At 38.2% G+C, this 22,886-nt stretch overlaps 3 protein-coding genes across 4 annotated transcripts in view; 1 reads left to right on the top strand and 2 right to left on the bottom strand.

Annotated features, from left to right (window-relative positions):
• glis2b (GLIS family zinc finger 2b) overlaps nt 1-14,586 on the top strand; it is a 33,848-nt gene extending 19,262 nt beyond the window's left edge. The window contains exons 1-7 of one of the 2 annotated variants that reach the window (XM_058410569.1): nt 1,887-2,123; nt 4,023-4,235; nt 5,611-5,747; nt 9,093-9,272; nt 9,460-9,593; nt 9,675-9,793; nt 9,873-14,586. In XM_058410569.1, coding sequence (XP_058266552.1) covers nt 4,046-4,235; nt 5,611-5,747; nt 9,093-9,272; nt 9,460-9,593; nt 9,675-9,793; nt 9,873-10,546 — 1,434 coding nt within the window. In that variant the 5' untranslated portion in view covers nt 1,887-2,123; nt 4,023-4,045 and the 3' untranslated portion in view covers nt 10,547-14,586. Of the gene's footprint in view, nt 1-1,886; nt 2,124-4,022; nt 4,236-5,610; nt 5,748-9,092; nt 9,273-9,459; nt 9,594-9,674; nt 9,794-9,872 lie in introns of those variants that run through there. The other variant, XM_058410559.1, reaches the window with a different exon arrangement.
• Nucleotides 14,587-14,849: 263 nt separating this feature from the next.
• Nucleotides 14,850-22,886, bottom strand: part of pam16 (presequence translocase associated motor 16) — a 68,983-nt gene continuing 60,946 nt past the window's right edge. The window contains exons 2-6 of the mRNA XM_058410692.1: nt 17,407-17,460; nt 16,992-17,080; nt 15,607-15,739; nt 15,457-15,522; nt 14,850-15,009 (exon numbers count right to left, since the gene is read on the bottom strand). Coding sequence (XP_058266675.1) covers nt 14,923-15,009; nt 15,457-15,522; nt 15,607-15,739; nt 16,992-17,080; nt 17,407-17,409 — 378 coding nt within the window. The 5' untranslated portion in view covers nt 17,410-17,460 and the 3' untranslated portion in view covers nt 14,850-14,922. The remainder of the gene's footprint in view (nt 15,010-15,456; nt 15,523-15,606; nt 15,740-16,991; nt 17,081-17,406; nt 17,461-22,886) is intronic.
• coro7 (coronin 7) overlaps nt 22,100-22,886 on the bottom strand; it is a 104,819-nt gene continuing 104,032 nt past the window's right edge. Inside the window, exons 26-28 of the mRNA XM_058410423.1 lie at nt 22,509-22,600; nt 22,345-22,431; nt 22,100-22,207 (exon numbers count right to left, since the gene is read on the bottom strand). Of these exons, the coding sequence (XP_058266406.1) occupies nt 22,199-22,207; nt 22,345-22,431; nt 22,509-22,600 (188 nt within the window). The 3' untranslated portion in view covers nt 22,100-22,198. The remainder of the gene's footprint in view (nt 22,208-22,344; nt 22,432-22,508; nt 22,601-22,886) is intronic.

Below are 22,886 nucleotides of genomic sequence, written 5' to 3'. Positions count from 1 at the left end.
CATTTCTCTAACCTTTCCTGTTGTTTCAACATGCTTCAAGACCACTACCATTGTCCCTGTACCAAAGAGGTCTTCAGTGTCTTGTCTCAATGACTATTGTCCCATCACCCTCACACCCATTGTCATGAAGTGCTTCGAGAGGCTTGTCATGAGTCATATCAAAACTCTGTTGCCACCCTCACTGGACCCCATGCAGTTTGAGTATCTTCCCAGCCACTCCTCACCCTCCACCTGGCCCTTACCAACCTGGACAAAATGGACACACATGTACAGACACTGTTGGACACAATTGTACCTCATAATAAAAACTGAGAAAAACTGAGCCTGCTGGGCCTGAAAACCTCTCTCTGCAACTGCATCCTGGACCCGAGAGGGAGACCTCAGTCTGTCCAGATCGGAAGCAGCAACTCCAACACCACCACACTGAGCAGATATGAACCATTTCATGAATTTCACCGATAACACATACGGTAGGTCTGTGGTAGGAGGTGAGACAACTAACAGCCTGGTGTAGAGCCGGCAACCTCTCTCTCTGAATGCGGACAGAACAAAAGAGATGGTAGTTGACTTCAGGAGAGCACAGAGCATCCTCTGTGGTCCCTCAACACCAGCTCTATTATCAAGAAAGCCCAGCAGACTCTCTACTTATGCAAAGGCTGAGGAAAGCCCATCTCCAACCCCCATCCTTACCACGTTCCACAGGGGGACTATGGAGAGCATCCTGAGCAGCTGCATCACTGCCTGGTTTGGAAGTTGCAAGAGTGAGAATGTCATCCGAGTCTCTGCTGGCTCCATCACAGACATTTACACCACATATTGCATCCGCAAACCCATCAGGATTGTGGATGACCCCATACACCCCTCACACAAATTCTTTACTTATCTGCCATCTGAATAAATGTAGCAAAGCATTCAGGCCCTCACCCCAGACTGTGTAGCAGTTTCTTCCCCTAAGCCATCAGACTCTCCAATTCCCAGAGACTGGACTGACACCAACCCAATACACACACACACACATACTCATCTGTACATCTTTGCACACCTATTGCAATTATTGTATACTTCGCTACAGCGAACTTATAGTAATGTATTTGCTAACTGTATTTACTAATGTATTTGCTAACTGTAACAGTTCATTGTATACTGGATCAGCTATAAATGGTTGAAATATAAAATAAAACAATAAAAGCTTCTTGACTTGAGTGGCAGTGACTGTCATTACACACTAGATGTGGGAGAAAAGTTAAACTGTATGCAAGTATCAAAAGACTGCTGCGCTACCACTGGAAGTGAAGACAGCAGGGTACAAATGATTCGTCTCCAGTAAAAGAGGAATAATTTTTGCCACAAGGCAAAAATGGTTCAGGAATGGTTTGATGAGCACAACAATGAGTTTCAGGTGTTGATTGGCCTCCAAATTCCCCAGATCTCAATCCAATCGCGCATCTGTGGGATGTGCTGGACAAACCAGTCTGATCCATGGAGGCCCCATCTTGCAACGTACAGGACTTAAAGGATCTGCTGTTAACATCTTGGTGCCAGATACCACAGTACACCTTCAGAGGTCTAGTGGAGTCCATGGCTCGATGGGTCAGGGCTGTTTTGGCAGCAAAAGGGGGACCTACACAATATTAGGCAGGTGTTCATAATGTTATGCCTGATTGGTGTATAAAATAAACATGAAAATGATGTCTATATTTTCTCTATATCAGACTTTTTTTTAGTTGTTTACAGACAGGTTTTTTCCCTGATTCATCAGATAGGAATAATATATTTTATATATGCTCAATAAACTATTTATCGTCCATTATAAATAATATTGTCAGTTTCATATTATTTACATATTATGTATGATGGAAAATGTATAATTACCTTTATCATCAGCCTCACAGACTTGTTTTTGTATGCACAGAATGTCTTTGCATGCAGTACCATTAAGAGTTCCATGGAACTTTCTCATACCTCATGCCCCTCTGCACAAAGACATCAAGCTCACTGATCACTGTTGGGATGAACTGGAACGTTGAATGCATGCCAGCCCTTTCGAGCTCTTGTGGCTGAATGGGTACCCAGAAAAATTCCTAGGTTATTATAACAGCAAAGGGCTGGCAAAATATGGAATGGTATGTACAAGTAGTACATATTTGTGTAGTTGATCAGGTGTACACATGCTTTTGAACATATACATATATTTCCTGTAGATACTGAAGTTCAGCTCCGATATTTTTAAATTTTATTTATCTACATATGTGAGTGTGTTTATGTTCATGACAGTGAATTTATCAGGTATTAAACAGTTTAAGAACAGTTTTACCACCGCACTCTACTATACTGATTAACAGGTACCTGACCTGTGTAATGTATAAATAACTTAAGAAATAAAGTCTACACATACATTTAGCTCTGTTCAGGTATTTACTTCAACAAGTATGATCATCACAAATCATTTGGCTTGAGACCTTCATCAGTGTGTAGGCTTGTGTTACACATTAACCATGTGTTAAATCCAAATCCAAAAACAATAAACAGTTATCATTAAATGGTATGTTCCAACCTTATTCCCAGTGAAATTCACCATTATTTGTATTACAAAAACAATGTACACACATCAGTAGTTAAATCATATCATCAGAAGCATTTCATGGAACAGATAATAACATGATCATTTATAAATATCTGTAGCACCAGCATCAAAATCATCATGGTCCAAAATTGACAATATAAACAGTTATTATGAGGTAATGCAACATCTAGTAACCATCTTTAATCAGTACAAGGTGACATCCTTGCCCCAAGATTTTCTTTTATATTAATAGAAATACCATCAGTATCGGGCCAAACAGTAAATTTCGTGGTGCCCTTGCTTGGAGTTTATAAATCCATGAAATGTTCTCGTTTTTTAATAATTAGTTGAACCAAAATTGTGGTCTACCTCCTGCAATGTCCTTGTCCCAAAAAGTGTCAGTCAAAATACCGAAATAATAATTACATATAATAATTACATTACATTATTTTACATTACAATACCGAAATATTTGCTATTTGTTTATTTCTGGCTTAGATATAACTTTCCCGAAGCCAGGCATTTTTATAAAATGATTCAAAGCAGAAGCCACTTGAAATACATTAGAATCAAACTAATTTACATAGATAAATGATATAATAATCCATATAATTGTGTATTTGATCCATGTGTTTTGGAGCTACACAGCATTACACAGATAGGGTTCAATCTTCCAGGGTTCCAACTGCTGAGTGTGGACATTTACGTTGTGTTTGAGTTTGTATGGTTTGAATGTATGTCTTGATCAGTGTGCAGACATCATTGACTGTGACTATCCTGGTTGTGTTGTTCTGCCCAGTAGCTGATTGTATTAGGAACAGAGAATAGCTGGTTATTGGTTGTATATATGTGTGTAGAACATAATGGGGACCAACATAAGAGTGAGAGAGGGCATGCTGCAGCTGGCTGTGTGTTCCAAAGTTGCAGTGCTGTACTGGGGCAGCATTGGGGGGCTGGGTTAGTTTGGCCATCTGGATTGGATTGCAGACATTCTTTCAGAATAGCATTGCAAGCAGAGGTCAACATGATAGGGAGAGCATGTGGATAAGTGTGATTTAAATGGATTTTACTAATTAAATTGCCAGTTTATATTCCAGTGTTTGTTTCTTTAAATTTCCAGTGTATTTATACACAAAGGGTCAACAGAATGTCTAGTTGTTGTCAAACTGTGTCAAATTGACACGGTTTGGTTTCTAAAAGAACAAGCTTGCAGAATGTACCCACTGACAGCAATGCTAGAAGGATTTTTGTAAAATTATTGTTAATAATTTTGTAAATAATTTCAAAATTTTTGTAAAGTTCAGTTCCAGAAGTCAGGAAATCTGTTATTGCAATTTCAGATGCATTAAACTAAGTTATAACAAGCTCTGTAATAAGTTAGCATTATGCAGAGTACTTATTTTGCAAAATGTTGCATTAAACATTCTCTTCCTCTTTTTATGTGCATTTTTTCCTAAAGGTGAGAAGCTCTGGGCTGCACCCATGCTTTCCTTAGATGAGCCGCTGGACCTGAAGCTGCCCAGAGGGCACATTAATGGGCACAGCAAAGGCTCCAAGTCACCACCCACTCTGAGCTCATCTCGGGTCCATGCCAAGAGGGTTGGGCATCTTCATATTGCTGATGATGGGACAGCAGATATTGTTCCAGCCTCCCCTGCCTCCACACACATAGGTAATCCCATAATAAAGCACAAAGATAACTCTCATATAGCCCATCCATTTTTTAACAAAATGTTATCACCATTCAGAAATCCAAAAAGGGACAATGAGTGATTGTATCTTAAAGGGAATTTCCAGGAACTTTTTTCAGCATTTTTGAATAATTTGCTATCTCTTTCTCAGCAGCACTATAATGGGCTTCCTTGTGGTTACTATAACTACCACTATAACTATACTGTAAGCTTGTCAAATAGCTAAATAGCTACAGTTTAAAATTATTTACATTTAGATAATTTAGAAATTGCTGACTACACTGATGTTGAGGAGGTTGATTATGTCCTAGAACGCCATCAGTTCATACCAGAATAAGCAAACATTGAATTGAAGAGGAATGAAGAAAAGAGAGAGACTGATTAAAGATATATTTGCACTGCTGTCTCTAGAGTAATTCACCATCATTTTCAAGATCTAATCTAATGTTCTGCATCTTTTCAGATGACTAATAGTGGTCATTATTCATCATGTTTAACAGCATATCCAGTTCAACACTACAGGGAATCTGGTATCTATACCTGAAAAACCTTGTCTAAGGAGAGTATAACGTGGTTTTCAGATTGGGCACGGCTGTTTAGATTTATTTTAAAACCCAAAATGTTATATTAAATTAGTTAGAGATGACCAACATTATCTATTTAGCTAGACTTATGTATGGTCAAGTTTAAGATCAGTTTCTCTCTCTGCTATACACTGATCAGCCATAAAATTAAAACCACCTGCTTATTGTTGGGTAGGTCCCCTTGTGACACCCAAACAGCTTTGATTCAGTGAGGCATAGTCCACAAGGCCTCTAAAGGTGTGCTGTGGTATCTAGCATGTTTGCAGTAGATCCTTTAAGTTGTGTGTTTTTGTACCTTTCTGTCATGGCCAGCATCTCCCCCTTTTGCCTGTTCACCGGCTGTCCATCCTTGGGCTGCTATTGGTAGGTATAAACCACTTTATACAGGGAACACCCCAAAAAGCATCTGCTGTTCTGCAGATGCTTTGATCCAGTCTAGTCGTCACTGAGCTCTTTATGCTTTCCAATTTTTTTCTACCTCCAAACACATCAAATTTGAAATGTAATTGATCATTTTGAGAACTGCCTCATCCCACCCCTTGACATGTGACATTGTAACAAGATTGTTAGTGTTCCTCATGTCACCTGTCAGTGGTACAGCTGATCAGAATGTGTGAATGACTTTCCTCTTCTCTCAGTTACTCTGTTCTGGTATAACTGAACTTAGTGTTTATTTGACTGTATTTTTGATGGGGTTTGGTTTAGTGGCACAATCCTAATTCAGTGATTAAATAAGAGGAACTGATAACAGCTCATATTCCTGAATCTTTAGGTGTATCTATGGTGCACCAGGAGAAGCCTGAACTCTCCACCCCTCCAGCAGTGGACCTTAGTATGTCTCCGTCCTCTCATCACACACCCTGCTCCCCTGAGCTCACTGGAAATGGCTCCTCTCATTTGTTCTCAGGGGTGAGTTCAAAAGGTCAAGTCTTAAAAGGACTAATGGTAATTCAGTCAGCCTAAAGAAAACATTAGAAAAAGAAAAAAACAAAACAGTGGTAGATTCAGCAAATATGTTGTAGATAATAGTAAAAAGCTAATTATCAGTTATGAATAACTCTGTTAGCCTTATTGCCCCAGCTCAGGAAGCGGGGTTCTTGTCAAATACCCCCGCTCCTCTAACAAAAGTTTTCTCTACTTCCCTCTCAGGCCCAGCTGAAGGTATGCAGGGGTAAATTACATTTAGAGCAAGATACGAGTGTCCAGACCTCATCCTATTTAATTTAATTCATTCGTAACTGAATTGAGGGCCTGCTGGCTATGCTTAATCAACAGCTGGAATCTCGCAAAACCCCTTCGATTCTCATCAACACCAGCATCCTTGTGAGATTTGTGATGTAAATTTTACACAAAGCCATTTTTTAGGATTTCTGGTCAATTAATTCTTTATTTAATATTTTTAGAAAAGAAAGAAGGAAAGAGAAAGAAAGAAAGAAAGAAAGAAAGAAAGAAAGAAAGAAATTATAACAGAACCTATTACTAAAAATAGGGGTAAGTTCGCTAGAGCTGGAACATCAAATAAATCTCTCTCCACAGTACTGTACTCTTCTTTCTGGGACATCTCTGTGTGCATGATACTGCCTTTCTGCTGCTGATGTACATGCCATTTCTAGCATAAGATGCCTGTCAAAGTTTATGTGGACACATTACCTCAAATATGCTATCTATAACATAATCATCCTGTCATGATTTGTTTATAATGAAATGATGAAGTTATGATGATATATTTACTGAAATCAAGACCATTTCATATTTATAAATCAAGTGAATAATTTAACCCTGTTGACATTGAGATATGTAATGGAGTTTAGTGTGATGGAGTTGTGTTTTGTGCTCAAAATGGTCACTGCTCCTCATGTGATGTAGGAGAGTGGACCACATGTTAAGCTTGCCAATTCCCTAATCATAATACACCTCAAAAAGATTAATGAAAAATGTGATATCATGTACCTTCTTCTGCACCATAAAATGTGCTGAATGATGCAACTTCAGGTCAATGATGTCACATGCATGGAGTCTAAATTATTATGGAGAATGTTTGGTATGGCATGGCTGAGTTTAGACTAAGTGATATAACTTCATAGCTTGTTTTCTTTTTTATAAAACATCTTCCATTTTTTGGATTTTTTTCCACAAGAAACCACAAATGAAAACTTGCATTATTGGCAAAAAATATAGATACTGTGCACATTTTATTAATTTTCAAAATATGAATTCAGTGAAGTGCCTCAGGAACATGTCAAAATGCTTAAGACATTTTTTATTTAAAAAAATATTTGAATGCAATAATTATTTTAATATAATGGACATACCAAATTATAGTAAACAGCATTTCATTTTGGTGAACCACCAAGTTACCACCAAGGGAACTAAAAAAATGACTGAATCTCAAAGAATGACCCGTATTATATACTCAATGTATCTTAGACATAAAAATACATTAACTTTTAAAGAAACTCTCCTGCTGAATCATATATTCATCAAAACAGCCCAATGTGTAAATTCACTAGGTCTTGATGAGAAAAGTCATAGGAGAATGACTAGACTGATTTGACTTCACAGTATGCCTGTGATAACTCAAAAAAAAAAACTCTTTACAACTGTGTTGAGCAGAAAAGCATCTTCATCCTAGTGATAGGTGCTCTGTAACAGCAGAAGAACATCAGGTTCTATTCCTGTCAGCCAAAAACAAACCCTGGTTTGTTTTTGATTTTTTTTTGCAGGAGCTCAGCAGTTTCTAAAATGCTCAGACCACCTGGCACCAACAACCTAATGTGGCCTTACCCAACTTCTATAAACAAACAAATAACCTCAGAATAACAAAACACAACAGATTTCCCCAAAAAATAAACCAACATTCAGAAGCCAGGTAGGAAAAAGAACACCCTTTTATAAGAGAGTAATTAGCAGTCAGGTGTTACTAATGGAATTCCATAAGATTAGTCAATCAACTACCTCTTAAAAAAAAAAAAAAAAAAAAAAACACCCTTCAGACAACAATGAGCTCCACTTTATACAAGAATATTTATGAGACATATATAAGGCCATTTGTCCAGCAGCTGAGCCGTAACTGGGTCATGCAACAGGACAGTGATGGTCCAAACACACAAGCAAATTGACATCTGAATGGCTAAAAAAAGTGTTGGAATGGCCATGTCCAGTCCTCAGCCGCACTGAGATTCTGTAGCAGGATCTTAGGAGAGCTGTGCATAAATAAATGTCCTCAAACATCAATAAACTGATGCAGTGTGTAAATATAGTGGGCCAGAATGGCTTTGAAATGATTGGAGAGACAGATAAACTCATAGAATGGAGATAAACTCATACACATGCTTGCTAAAGGTTGCTAAGTTCCCTGGTGCTACTGAATTATAGGGTGTACTCTTTAAACACAATCAGGTTAATAATAAAGCAGTTAAATGTTTTCAAGAATGAGGATGCAAAAGAAAAAAAGCAGATTGAAGATTAAAGATTGAATATTGATAATGTGATTAGTATTTTAGTCCAAACCAAGGACCTGGGCCATAGATAATCACTGTAATCATACATTCAAAACAACACAGAAAATGTACACTCACAGAGCACTTTACACTAATACTAAATGGTAAGGCCACTGAAGAACATTAAACTCATTGTCATGTTCATGAAACCATGCAGAAAGTAACCATTACAACATGGAAAAACTGTGAACATAAAGGGATGCACATGGTCAGCACCAATATTCAAATAGGCTGTGACATTCAAACAATGAATAATTTGTATTAACATGCCCAAAGAGTACCAAGAAAATACTCCCTACACCATTATCCCACCTCCACCAGCCTGGGCTGTTGACACAAGGCTGGTTGGGTCCATGGTTTCATGCTATTGGTGCCAAATTCTGACCCTACCATTTCTGTGCCTCAACAGAAATTGCAATTCATCAGACCATGCTGTTTTTTCTGATCTTCAGTGGTGCAGTGTTGGTGGGCTTATGTCCACTGCAGCCTCAACTTTTTGTTCTTGGCTGACAGAAATGGAAGGCATTTCCATCTATAGAACTGCCACTCACTATGTGTTTTTGCTTTGTTGCACCATTTTGAGTAAACTCTAGAAACTATCATGTGTGAAAATCCCAGATCAGCTGTTATACAAATACTCATACCAGAAGTTACCCAGAACTTCTAAAAAAAATCATTTGATGTTAAAAACAAGATTTTATATTAAAAACAAGTACCTTAACAGTGTCTCCCTCATTCTTTTTTCCTGTGGCAGGACTCTACTCACATCCGTTATGTTGAGGGAGGGGCCCCTTCACAAGCTTTTCAGTTCTTTTTGCCAATTGGAGGAGGAGGGCTCCATATGCCATCCTCAATGTTTATTGGCCAGCCCAGGGACAAGAGGGCCTCCCCTGAACTTTCAGCAGATGAACAGCTGTCCTGTCGATGGAGGAAGGTGAGAAATATATTGTGTAAAATGTTATGATGAATATTTTTCTGGAGTAGAAATTTATTTTTACCCAGTCTACTCACCTAGTGTTATCTATCCAATACACAGCCATACTTCATTCCTGCAAATAAATATTCAAATGAAATAATACATTTGCTGGTACTAGTTATTTAATTACAGATGTACTTTGCAGTGCCAGTTGCTTTTTGACTCCTTGCAAGATTTAGTGGACCATGTAAATGACTTTCATGTAAAGCCTGAGAGGGATTCTGGGTATTGCTGCCATTGGGAGGGCTGTGCACGCAAAGGACGAGGTTTCAATGCAAGGTGAGAGGCTACTAGGTATAGGATTATAAGATATGTTACATAGTACAGTCAATGACTAGACACCAGTATGTGTGTTTTCAGGTACAAAATGTTAATCCACATTCGTACACACACCAATGAGAAGCCACACCGCTGCCCTACCTGCAACAAGAGCTTTTCACGTCTGGAAAACCTCAAGATCCACAATCGTTCACACACAGGTTAGCAATACTCTATTGAAATGCACAGGTTTTATCTTTTTGTTATCAGCCATCTTTACGTTCTGTTGTTATTTTCCAGGTGAGAAGCCGTACATCTGCCCTTACGAAGGCTGTAATAAGCGCTACTCAAACTCCAGTGATCGCTTCAAGCACACCCGTACTCACTATGTGGATAAGCCATACTATTGCAAGATGGCTGGCTGTCTGAAGCGTTACACAGACCCTAGCTCTCTAAGAAAGCACATCAAGGCACATGGGCATTTCGTGGCTTCACAGGAGCAGCAAACAAGCCCAGGAGGGGGAGTCGGAGGACGCGGTGGAGGCAGGGGCTCACCTGTGCTGAAACCATCTCACATCACAGGGAAAGAGTCTGAGCTGAGCTACGCCCATATCATCCTCCCGAGTGCAGCAGCTGCTCTCCTAGGCACCTCTCTCTCCTTGTCACCTTTGAGTCCTCGGCCCCTGGACCTGAGCATGCTGGGAAGTCCCAGTTCACCTGTCCTGTCCTTTAATGGCCTAGCCAAGTCACCACTGCTACCCCCTGCCTTCTCGCCCTCAGCACTTGGCTTACCTGTGGTGCCTGTGTTGTGCTCAGATCACAGAGGACAAGCAACAGGCAGTTCTAGAGCGAATGATCATGAGGAAGAGAGCCCTAGGAACATCCTCAACCTCTCCACAGGAGCGTCTGACCCCTTGTCCTGGGTGGTAATACCTTCAGGCTCTTTAATGTTGAAGCCAGCTGTGGTCAACTGAGAAGGATATGCCAATCATTCCAGAGGGAAGAAAGGGGGAAAGGGACAGCATGGGGATCAAAGGTCATGGGGCTAATTTTTGGTTTTCAGAAGAGCTATTCACAGTTCTCTGACGCAACATATCCAGCCATTAATTTCCAGCATTGTCATTTTACTTTTGTATTCATTATCAAAGCTAAATTTCCTCAGAGGTTCCAAAATCTGTTTGAGAAACTAAAGGTTTCCATAAGCTGTCATGTATGTTACTCCCATACCATCACTTCACTGAGGATGTCTGTTTTTTACACTGTGTTTTGCACTGCAGAACTTTTGACTATGTAACAATGACAGAGCAACAGCATGAACACAGAACAAGCTGACATTTAAGTCAAGTCTTTATTGAGCTTGCCGCAATGTGCAAATATAGTATTAACAATAATATAACTTTTCAAACCATCACACAAATCTGTGTGCTGAACTTGCCATAGTCAGGCCACTAAAAACTGTAAAAATGCACTGCTGCATTTTGCCATGCACCAGCCTCTAAATAACATGTAACTAGTTATATTTTGAGGTTCAACATGCAGGGACATTGTATAATTTTAAACAAGTTTTTCAGACAGAATCAATTCCTAATATTTTCCAGAAACACTGGTGTGAAAATTATTGTACCCTTACAGCTAATATTTTTTTACACCCGTCCTGTCGAGAATAACAACACAGAGTCTCTTTCTACAATAATTTTTGCTCATTTTTTATGAAAGGTGCCAGTTATTCTGGAAGGCACTACAAAACAAAATTTACTGTGTGATTATTGTTTGTTATCTGAAGCAGGTTTTTAAAATCATAGATACAAGGGTCATTCTGTGAAACTTGTGTCTGGGACATTTAGTACAGCAAGCTCTGTACCAGTAGTTCCATAGAGAAGACTCTACAGTTTAAAATAAGCCAATTGCCTTGTTGGTTATGATGCCTGGCCTATTAAATTCTTACACTGAAACCTGCACAGATACAGGGGAGTATATAGAAAAGTTGTTTGCAGTAGCTGGAGCAACATGAAAGATTTTTTTTTGTTATTTGAGCTAAAAACATTTTTACACCATTCTCTTATGATGTTTCCAGAAAAAGACTCGTACATTATTTACACTGTTTTTGTCAGATTTTCAAAGCCATTTCAAATCTGTGTTGGAAGGGTCATCTAGTTGATCCATTTCTGGTATATAGTATATCTCTCCCTATTCATGAAGATTGAAGTCTGCTTGTTGGCCTCGACTTTTCTTCACCTTTTTTTCAAGAACTAATATGAAAATATGCTTACATTTCTTTAGTTCCTGAAAAACATCCTTAAGTGTCTTGCAGTAGAACCGTATCTTGTATGAACAGAGATAGGGTGTAAGAGATAATACCAGTGGCCTAAGAACCATCACAGACTAACTCTTAGACCTTTTGCTATTTTTGTCTTATATTTACAAACTGGAGCCTTAAGAATCTATGCCCAAGTCTCAGTAAGCACTCAGCTGTTTCTATATATTTATATGTAACAGGATTCGCTGGACGCCGGTGTGTGCGACACACTAAGTACACCATCTTCTGTAATGATTCTTAGTTTGATATCACTCTTTGGTGAACTGTAAAACTCCTTTGAGGGCTTTTTATGATGCATGTATTTTTATTTAGGCAACACTGATTCAGTCAGCTTTGGCAGAGGATCTTGGGTAGGTTAATTAATGTTTATTTAGTTCAGAGGACAATCAGTGCATTTCATAGGGCTGTTTTAGTCTTACAGAGATACCATTCATTTACCCACAGACCGACAAACCTCTAGTGAGCGCTGCTACGCTGTCTGGCTAACTGCTAGTCTTATTACGTTGAACTGAGAATTCAGGTTGGATACATGTATACATGACAATCTGTCCTCTCAGAAACTGCCAACCAGCACTATTCAAACAGTTTCAGACTGTGCAGGTTTGAATCTGGCTTAAATTAGATGGTAACAGACACAAGACTCTGAGCTGAGTTTTAAGGTAAACAAAGGTGTTATATATTGCATACCACATACGTGTAGATTACTGTGGCACTAATGCATTTGTTGCTCTAATGCCACCTGTTGGACATTTGTTTTAACAACCTCATGCACAGTATGCTAGCACAGCATAGCTCGGATAAATCTTCTTTATCTGACAGCAAATGTAAGAAAAATGGCCAAACTGTGCAATACATAAGCCACTCACAGACAAACAAAAAACTGGTGTGCGGTACAGGCCTCCAAGTCAAATATGATGTTGACACAATGACGACTTTTGCAGGCAAATACACAGTGCATCAAAATGAATACTGAATACAAACTGAATACAGCTTAAAAATAACATTCCTTTTCTACAAAAGAGTGGCTCTTTTGTTTACACAATCTAAATTATGAGAGCCTACTTTAAAAATACCTTATTAGTATTTGCTACCAAGTCTCTTCACCTTAAACGAGATATTAAAAGGTCTCTTCAGGGTGAGTATTCCCTTTTATGACAGAGCTCTATAGAGCATTCCTTAAAACCATTAGTTGCCTGCATAGTTTGCCTTCATCAGTTTTAATGAGAAATGAATAACAATTACAATTGAAACACTTAAATCTTTTAAATGTATGTCTATCATCTTTATTTATGACCCCCCTCCCCCAACCTCCACACTTAAGTCCTATTATTCCTCAATGCTACATCATACTATATTTGAGAACACTGCGTGGCTATTTTATTTGTTATGTTGTTTCGACGAGACATTTCCTTTTATGTTGATGTTGCTTCATATCCATGTCTCTGCTATTGCTGCTCAACACTGAGCTTTCTCCCAGAGCCATGGGGATGGAGGAATGAAAAGAAAGGATAGTCAGGGGATGGACTAGGTTTCTTAAAAATGAACCAATTCATCTCTGAGAATCACTCCAGGGGGTCATGCAAGTTCTCTTAAATAGGCAAAAAATAGGCATATTTCAGTGTTTTCCTGTCACTGATTGTTGTATATGAGATATTTAGAGTACATACACTCTCTATGCATGACAAACGAACAAAATTCATGAGAGGTGATGGATGGACACCTGTGCAGAGACAGGGAGAAAATACAAAATTCCATACAGGAAGTAACCGGAACCCGGGACAGAACTGAGGACCCTGGAGCTTTGAGGCAGAAATGCTATTGCACAGCACAGTGCATTACAAATCAGAGGAAACAAGCCCACAAAAAAAACAACAGCAGTCAACTCTAGAAATTTCCAAGTTGTGTGGCAAGGTGTGCAGGTTTAGAAAAGCTCTGTTATAGCACTTTGACAGCATTATCACATATAGTCTTTACAGTTTAAACTTCTTTCCTCCCCTCCATCCTCATTTGCTCATATGAGAAAGCTCATCATGACACAGACCCTTCAGGGTCTACATCGTTTAAATATCAGATAAGCTGTTTGACCCATTAACCCTTTGTGCACTCTAGAGAAGTGTGTTCATGTGTTCATTATGGAGTTGCTTTTCTAAGAGAAACATAAGCAATAATTGGAATGGCTGGGACAGTTTCCTGGTTTGACTATAGAAATCTTTGATCCAGTAACTACCTTGGAAGCCTTTTAGCAAGGGCAGCAAGTATACGGTACAAAAAGCACCATTTCACTTTGGTAAATGTGTCATTTGAAACAATATTTAGAAGACATACTTTTGCTCTTAAATATTAAACAAACTAAAATAATTTAAGTGCCATAGTGGTGCCCAAAGGGTTAATGCAAGACTAAGGCCAGGAAAGGCCAGTATCATTTTTTTCTTTTCTTTTTGCACATTGAAATATATTAATATCAGTATTTTCATTTTTTCAAGTGCCTTTTATTATAGGTGAAATGCATAAGTACAAATACTATATAAATATATATATAGTATTTTTTTTCCTGGCATCATGTTCTTAAGATGAACATGCAAAACATCTTAAAGTGGTACAACGCAAGTGTGTGCTCCTGTTTTAGAGAAATTTTATTACAATATTAATTTTGATGTCAATGAAAACAATAAATGTTTAATAAATTTGAATTTGATATATTAAGCTGCACGGCATCTTCTTTTCCTACACCAATGTTGGGAAAAACAAAAGAAACACACTACTCTGCCCCAAGGGGAAAAGACACTAATGGTTTGACTTCCAGTAATTCAGTTTAATAGGGCAAATTGGAGGATTAGCACTATATTCTCTTGCTGACTAATAGAAAAGGTTTATTTATTATTATTATTATTGTTGTTTTAGTATGACAGAATTTAAAATGTTATTCATGGAAAAATATTTCAACACAAACACCATGAAGCTAAAGAAAAGGATGCAGCTTTATTTAGGACATTATTTACAATAGAGGGCCAGAGGGAAGGAGATGAACATGACTCATGTATGTGGCTGTGTCTGCTCTGGTGGTTTGTCTTGCTTCTGAATTGTAATCTCTTCATCAAGACGCTCCTTAGCTCTCACCACCTGCAAAATAACAAAATTAAACAACTTATATAATTAACACCCAAAAAGACCAAATTTGACAATGGCAACTCATCATTTCAGATGATAAAATATAAGACCACAATGGCAAATTAATAACTCCACAGGAAAAGACTGTGATTCACACAAAGCCCTCGCAGCATGAACATTTAGGGAATTTGGCAGATGTGCTTATCCAGAGCGACTTTTTTAGTATAATGCCCACTTAGTATAATGCTCTTATACACTGATTTATTTTATTTTGATTAATCTTATTATTGTTAAAAACTGCATTGTCAGAGAGAGAGCACTGTATCTTAGGTAAACAAATACCTAATAGTAATGGTATTTACTGACACTCACCATAACTTCTTATCACCAATGGAATAGTGCTTTCTTGTGTGATTCTCATTTTCCTCATTAAAAACTATTTTCCATTGCTCAACTTACCTTAGACTGCAGGTAGAAAGAACCTCCAACTGCTTTGTCATTTGCTTTGAACAAATGTTCATAATTCTGCAGAAAACAAAAACTTGTCACTTTGGTGAAATGATGGGACTTGGTAGAACATGATTTTCAACAGGCTGCATTGTGGCATACCTTCTGGATTTCCTCTGGGTTCAGTGTTGATACATTCAGAATCTGCTGTGCTTCCTGCAAACTCATCCCAGTGAAGCTGGAAACCGCAGCCGACTGTTTACCTGCCTGTCCTCTTGCCTCTGCCGCAGCCTGACTGGCTGCAAAAACACCAACAATAAGCATTGATACAGACTGTAGAACTGATGGCTGCTTTACTTAAGAGTACTGATTTTAACAATTATGAAAAGAACTACTATCTGGTCGGGGTGGAAAATTTTTTATGACTTGTAGGGAGACTGGAAACAGAAGGCTATCATACATGTAACATGTTAAAACATGAAAAGTGCTGGAAAATGTGAAACAATTAATGAAAAAAAAAAAACCAATGCATGAACAGTTTATATGATTTAATGATGATTTAAACAGACTTTTATTAAATATTTATATTTAAATTAATACTGGATCTGGGTATAAAGTGAGCCTAAATATTTTAACAGAATTTTAAAATGTAGTGGGGACATATCTTGATGTTACATACAAGTTATGTGTGTATGTTATGTCTACCCTTGGGCAGGGTACACTAAGCAATATCGCAAGAGGAGAGTACTGTTGTAGTGTATAAACATGACTGAGATTTAGCAGGTCACAGGCATTGCTGTACTGATATTCAGTACAAATATTTTGTTTACTTTTGCATGATTGTGTGATCCTGCTCTTATACAACATTTATATAACAAAAAAGAATATGGAGTGACTGACATCTGAGACACAATATGCCAACATTTTATTTATACTTGCTGTCAACAAAAATAGTCTCAAAGAAGCCACAGCTAGATAGAGCACTCACTGATGCCCTTAATAGTACTGCACTTAACTGACCGACAGCCTACAGTAAGGCTAGCATAGGTTTTAATGTACCAGGGTCTTTTACCACAGTAAGTCTAGCACAGGTTTTAATGTAAGAAACTATCAGTAGGTTTATTTCACCTCACATGTCTAAGTTAGATAAAAAAATAACCAGGGATATTATACTAAATAAACGGCACTATTGGAACAATACTTGTCCAGTGAACAGTGGACTGGAACTAATTGCTATATAAATGTGAGATTATACAATAAGGTTTATACTACACAGCAGTTATTTTCGATCAGGACAGGCTTTGACCAAATTACAGGTCAAGTTGTTAGACCATCTTTACCAGCTGGTAACACTACACTCATTACACTCAGCTTCTTTATTACTTGAACTGTTTCATTATGTTCTTTATAAATGTTGCATTAGTAATGGCCTTTAAAGACTGTTTTCAGCTTGATTTTTCAACTGGTTATGTGTCAGTAAGTAATTTAGTAAATATCCATGTGTCCGTGCGTGTGGACAGTAAGGTCAGTCTCAGCGCGTGAGCAACATGCCTGCAAACTCCTGGCGTAAAGCGCGTGCGAAAGCCCTGCCGACCACCTGCACTCCCATCACCACGATCTGAGCCAGATACTTCGCCTGAAACACAACACAAATGATTCACACCAACACACTCAACACATGTATTTATACAGCAATTATGAATATACAAGCTGCCTCTCATATGCGTCTGTACAACTATCTTCAGCCGTGTGAAGGGTCAGAGAAATGACCAGAGTGTCATCATTTTTATTTTTTTTTGCAATGATCAAACGTCATGCATGTGTCCACTGCTACAGCTCCTTTACAGTTTACTCAGAGACGCTGCTAATAGATCAAGTTTACGCAACTTGTCAAGACAAAACAAGAGTGGACACAGAGACTGAAGACGAGGCAGAGAGAGAAAATAAAAGGAGTGATGTTACCATTCTTCAGCTCCAGCTGTCATAAACCGTGATACAGTTACAGAGATAATCACATCAAGCTTTACATGTGTCTTCCTCAAGGTGAACAAACCACAGAAGAAAAATCTGTTTCCGGTCAGCACTGCTGTCTGTCTCCGCCTGCTGGATGGAGGGCAGTAAATACTGAGGGATCTATAGGGCAGCTAGCTCGCTTGCTTGCTTGCTTATTTATTTATTTATTTATTTGCTTGCTTGCTTGCTTGCTAACAGAATACAGAAAATAGTGCACAATAACTGAACAAGCAAACATAATATCAGAACACAGCAACTGAAAAAAGGAAAAGAATAAAAAAGGAAAGGAAACATAAGAAATAAGAAAATAGCAACCAAACAAGGATACAGGGGGGCAGGAGGGCAAGAGGGCAAGGGGGATGTCAGATACAATTCTAAACAGTAGAGAGAGAATTAGATGTCATTGTAAACAGGCGAAAAGATCACTAACAAAGTTTTTAAGGCTTTTATTGTTCTGTGACTGTAACTTAACCAGTGAAAGGTATTGCTTAAATTCTTTTTTTAATACAGCAAAAAAAAAAAAGATCTGGAGTATTTAGATTTGTGAATGTGGAATTTTTGCCAATAACAGAATTAGGTTCATTTTGCAGAATTGATGTTTTTCAGCAGGACAGTAAATCAGTAAATCCTGATGCAGCTGAATGTTAAATGAGGGTTTTAACTTAAACATGACATCAACACATTTAATTAATTATCTGATACCAATTTATAAAAACCCTATTAATTTATGCATCAGACTCCAAAGAATAATCTCGTTTTTGATAGAAGTCCAATATCTTAGCGTTCCAATTATATATGATCTAAACAGCTTCATGCTTATAAGCTTTCATTATAACACCATGCCCTCCGAATTGAATTGAATTAATGTCACTATACAGAACCTTATACAGAAGTCATGCAGAAGTACACAGAAGTCATGCTTGTTGCTGTGGAAGGATGAGTGAAAACCAGATGCAGGACATCTCCTCCCATGTGTGTGGGAGGGCAGCTGTTAAATGTCAAGGAGAAGGAATTCAAAAGAGTCAGATGCCAGGAGGAGGTTGAGGTCGTGATCAGATGTCAGATGTGAGAGCAGAGGTTGAAATCATCATGGGTTGTCGGAAGGGAAAGCAATGAGCAAGCCAGAGGTGAAACTTGATGATATGAGGAAGAAAATTTGAGAGCAACCAGACTCAAAATGGTGACACTGTGATGTGCAATTGTGTAACCAGGAGCTTTTGTGCAACATATGAGCCTCAGCGGAATTTCTGAATTGATTACAGTTTTAACTTAAATTCCTTTCTGCCAAAGCCATGAACCATTTATTGCTGGAGACCAGAGTGCAAAGCCAACTGCGGCAACAGTATGTCAAAGCCATGTCCAAATGGTACTATCCACACCAGTACTATGTATCTCCAGGTAGTCCATGTGGAGTGATCCTGGGCAGCACTGAGCGGCGTTTAAATGATGACACTCTAACCAGAAGTAGGGCATCAGGCTGGTCCAGAGAGCAGAAGCAATCAAGATGATGGCTGATATCTCAGAGGTAGCATGTGTAGCTTGACCGAGAGAGAGAGATCTTTACTACTTGAGGTACCAACAAAACGTTTGGGCAAGGTGATCATAAAATTTCACTCAGGTACTGTGGTGTGAAACAATTCAGTGCTTTATAAATCAACAGTAGTATTTTATAATCTGTGTCAAATTTGTAGTAGTAGGTCATTTACCACTTTAACTAGTACTGTCTCTGTGCTATGACGAGCCGAAATTCTGACCAATAATGTGTTTAATAAATGTTATTCCTATGCAGGTATGACCATAACTGCTGTGTTACAACCTTTTCTATGATGTTGTAGATAAAGGGGAGGTTAGATTTTGGCCTATAGTTGGACAGCTGACATGGATTGAGGTCAGGATTTTTAATTAGGTGTTTGATTAACTGCTTGCTTGCCATCATTCCATGAACTTCCTGGTCCACCTGCCAGTTTGGTTTCTCCATTTGTGGCAGCACGGCTGTCCTAACAGACTGCACTCGTGTCCAATCACTCTACTCTCCCTGTCCATTTAAACCAGTCTAACCCCTCAGTGAATTGCCAGATTGGCTCTCTTTTGGGTTTGGGCTTCCAGCCTTCTCTCTGATTCTGATTTTGTGCCTGATCCTGCCTGTTCCTGGTCTGCTATTTGCCTGCTCTCTTTTGATTTTTATCTGCCTGATGACATTCATAGGAACTCTCTGGATATTTGACCCATGGTCTGTTAACAGGTTTCTGCCTGAACAATTTGGATTTCCAGTCTGCCGGACTCCTGACAGTAACTCTCACTTTGCCTGTTTGTTTAATATCTATGATTCCTGGATTCTGACCCTGGACTATTTACTGGATTCTGTCTAATTGCCTAAACCTCTAATTACAGCCTTGCATGTATGCTAGCTCTGCCTCTGACCAGTCTGCCTGGTCTGCTTTGCTCCAACTGCCTGCTAGTAGCAGTCGGTTATCTAAACTAGTTCCTGTTCTGACTCTGGTCCCATGTGCCACCTCAGCCCTTTCATGTTTGCTGCTCCCAGTCCACACAGAAGGTTTCCCAGTCTTCCTGTTTACTTGCACAAGTTTACTACATTGCTGTTAGTGCCCTGATAGTGTTTAATAAAATTTAAAAAGCAAGACTTTTTGGTGTCTTGCATTTGGGTCTTCTTCTGAGTTCCCTTACATTGTTTAAAAGATTTAGGTACACAGCAAGTGCTCAGAGAACTGATTATTTTTTATAAGGGCTTTGGGTGCTACTGGTATTTCCTGTTTAAAGAAAAGTGTAGTTAAGAGATCAAATGTGTAAGTTGATGGACTTTAAAAAGAAATTTGTGAAATTAAATTGGCCTTATAAAGTGAAACATTTGTAAATCCCTATGTCCTCTGTGTTTTCAAAGTCTGGTCCTGCCATGTTCACTAGATCTCCCAAAGAAATTGTCTTGGATTTTTGAAATATATTAGTAAGTCCAGGAAAATTGCACATTACTTGATACTTTAAAAAGGTTCCATGTTCAGTGTTGTGCAGTATGGCACATGTGGTTGCCTGCCACCTGAAGGTTGTTGAGCCATTGAGAAGTCTCTGAAGACATTGCAGAAGAAAGGTTGCCTTCCTGCTTTGTAGGTGTATCAATATGTGCCCACCCTTTGTAGCACCGAGTGCAGACCACCAAGATAACCTGAATCACAAAGAGGGGTCCACAGGTCAATTTGTGCCAGTAATATTCACCATCTAGATGACATTTCTGATGTTAATCATTTCCATTTTTCAAGTCGATCTTAACTTTACCAACAGCTCTCTCCCAATTCCTCTGTGCAATCATTTTGTCTCCTGATAAAACATTTAAATATTTAAAACCTCTTTTTATCCAACCCAGCCCATCAAGAAAGCTTGGTTTTCTGTGAACGGACAAATCACACAGGGTTTACAGAAATACGTGGAAATACTCGTGTTTCTGCTGACAGGTCTCAATTCTGCAAAATGCTAGCTCACACAATTAGTACAGTTAAGGGGTTAAACCTGAAACTAACATCCTCAAATGAGTCAGGAAAAACAAGGTTTGTAAATATTTCTGAGTTCCAAGTTAATTGAATATAATATGAGCAGGGCATAAGGACAGCAAACATACTTTGCATAGCATTGTAGCCAGCATGTATGACCAGCACAAAAGGTCATTCCAACCAAGCTGACACAACAGAGACTGGTAAACTCTATTAATTCGAAGTCCAATTGATATCCAAACCATTATTTCCTTCTCCAGTCTTAAGCAATTACCCTTAAGAAGCAATTATGCATCTATTTAGAAGTACATTTTTAAAAAACATATTTTTGATGAAGCTCAGCCCCAGATGATTAACAGTCCAGCTAACAACATGATTAAACCTGCAAAAGGTTTTATTACAAGGCAACATTCCTATATGGCACATTTGGTTGAACAGGAAACTAAGAGCAAACTTGCTGGATCCAAATGTTAAAAATTACCATTTTTCATGTTTTTTTCAAAGAATGCTGAATAATTAAACCAATAGTATCTTAATGGAGTTATATGTAGCCTCAGTAGAAGGAAAAAGTTTGATAACATGCACAAGTCTCCTGTCACATGTAAACATATTTAGAACATTATTGTGGTATTGCTAATAACACTGTGAGTAAACCTTCTACTGACTGAGTGGAAAATATTTCTATCAGACAATCTTTGATTGCTTGAGATATTAAAATAACAGAACAGAGTAATGTAATGGAGGTTTTAGCTGTATTTGTTTAAATCTGGATTTCTACCAATATGAATTTGACATGCCATATGCATTATAATCATAAAACCTGGAAACACATTTTAGACTCTGGAAAAATGTTCATTATTATGGGATGGGGATTTAGGAAAGGCTTATGAAACATCGTTACAGTGTTATAGACAAATTTAAAAATATAAAAAGTAATTTTGATCAACAGTTAAAAACACATACAATGCTGTGAAGCTCAGAGTACATTCAACCAGTCTTATATTTCAGACAGTCTGCGTGTACCTGATGGCATCATAACTGACCACAGAAGGGCCTATACAGTTACAAAAGATTATATACATTTAGCTCTTATAGAGGCAGAAGATGTATGTTGGATTTTGTGATACATAAAAGTGAATGTATTGGAGTGTTTCTTTCAGTTGAGCATTCAGGAAAGACATGGCTAGCAATCAAGATCGTTCTCTCATTTTCTGTTGATGGCACTGTAGCCAGGCTTCTCATTAGTCATCCTGAAAGTACAAAAAAGGAAAGACATTAAGACAGGTAAGAATTTCCAAGAATACTGAGGCTAAAATCACAAAAGGTATTTTAAATATATCACAGTAATCCAAGATTATTTTGGATATACATTTGTTTGTTTTTTTACCCATTCATCTTCATCCACCCCCTCGAATAATTCCTGTGGCAGTGGATCTTCCCTGTTCCCCAGCTTAGCTACCATGGCACTCAAAAGCTGCAAAACAACATGACAACATGAAACGGAAGCACCAATAGAACTTAATTCTTACAAATTTATCATGCCCTTAATACCTCTTCTTTTTTCTGTTCATCTGTCTTTTCTTCAAGGTACACAGAAGAGGGAACGTACTTCCTCACTGGTGCTTCCTTAGGAGCCTCGCTCACTGAATGGCCAAAGAAAAACAATTGTTGTTTAGATTTTTAGCTTCAGCTATATTCATTCTTCATACTCAACAATAAAATACTAAAGTACAAAATTACTTGTATCCAAATGTACTGAAGTAAATGAGTACTACATTTAACCGATCTCTAATGTTATCATTTTCTGTAATTAACTATTCATTTTATGTGAGAAGAATCTGTTACTCTACTCACATGTGCCTGTTAATACAAGGTCTGAGAAAAGATCATGACACAGATGTCAGTTAACATTATTCTAAGCAGTCAAGG

The sequence above is a fragment of the Hemibagrus wyckioides genome, linkage group LG02 (assembly GCF_019097595.1).
Source record: "Hemibagrus wyckioides isolate EC202008001 linkage group LG02, SWU_Hwy_1.0, whole genome shotgun sequence".
NCBI classification, from domain to species: domain Eukaryota; kingdom Metazoa; phylum Chordata; class Actinopteri; order Siluriformes; family Bagridae; genus Hemibagrus; species Hemibagrus wyckioides.
Note: the sequence above shows the minus strand (reverse complement) of the source record. Positions and strands in the feature narration are given on the sequence as shown.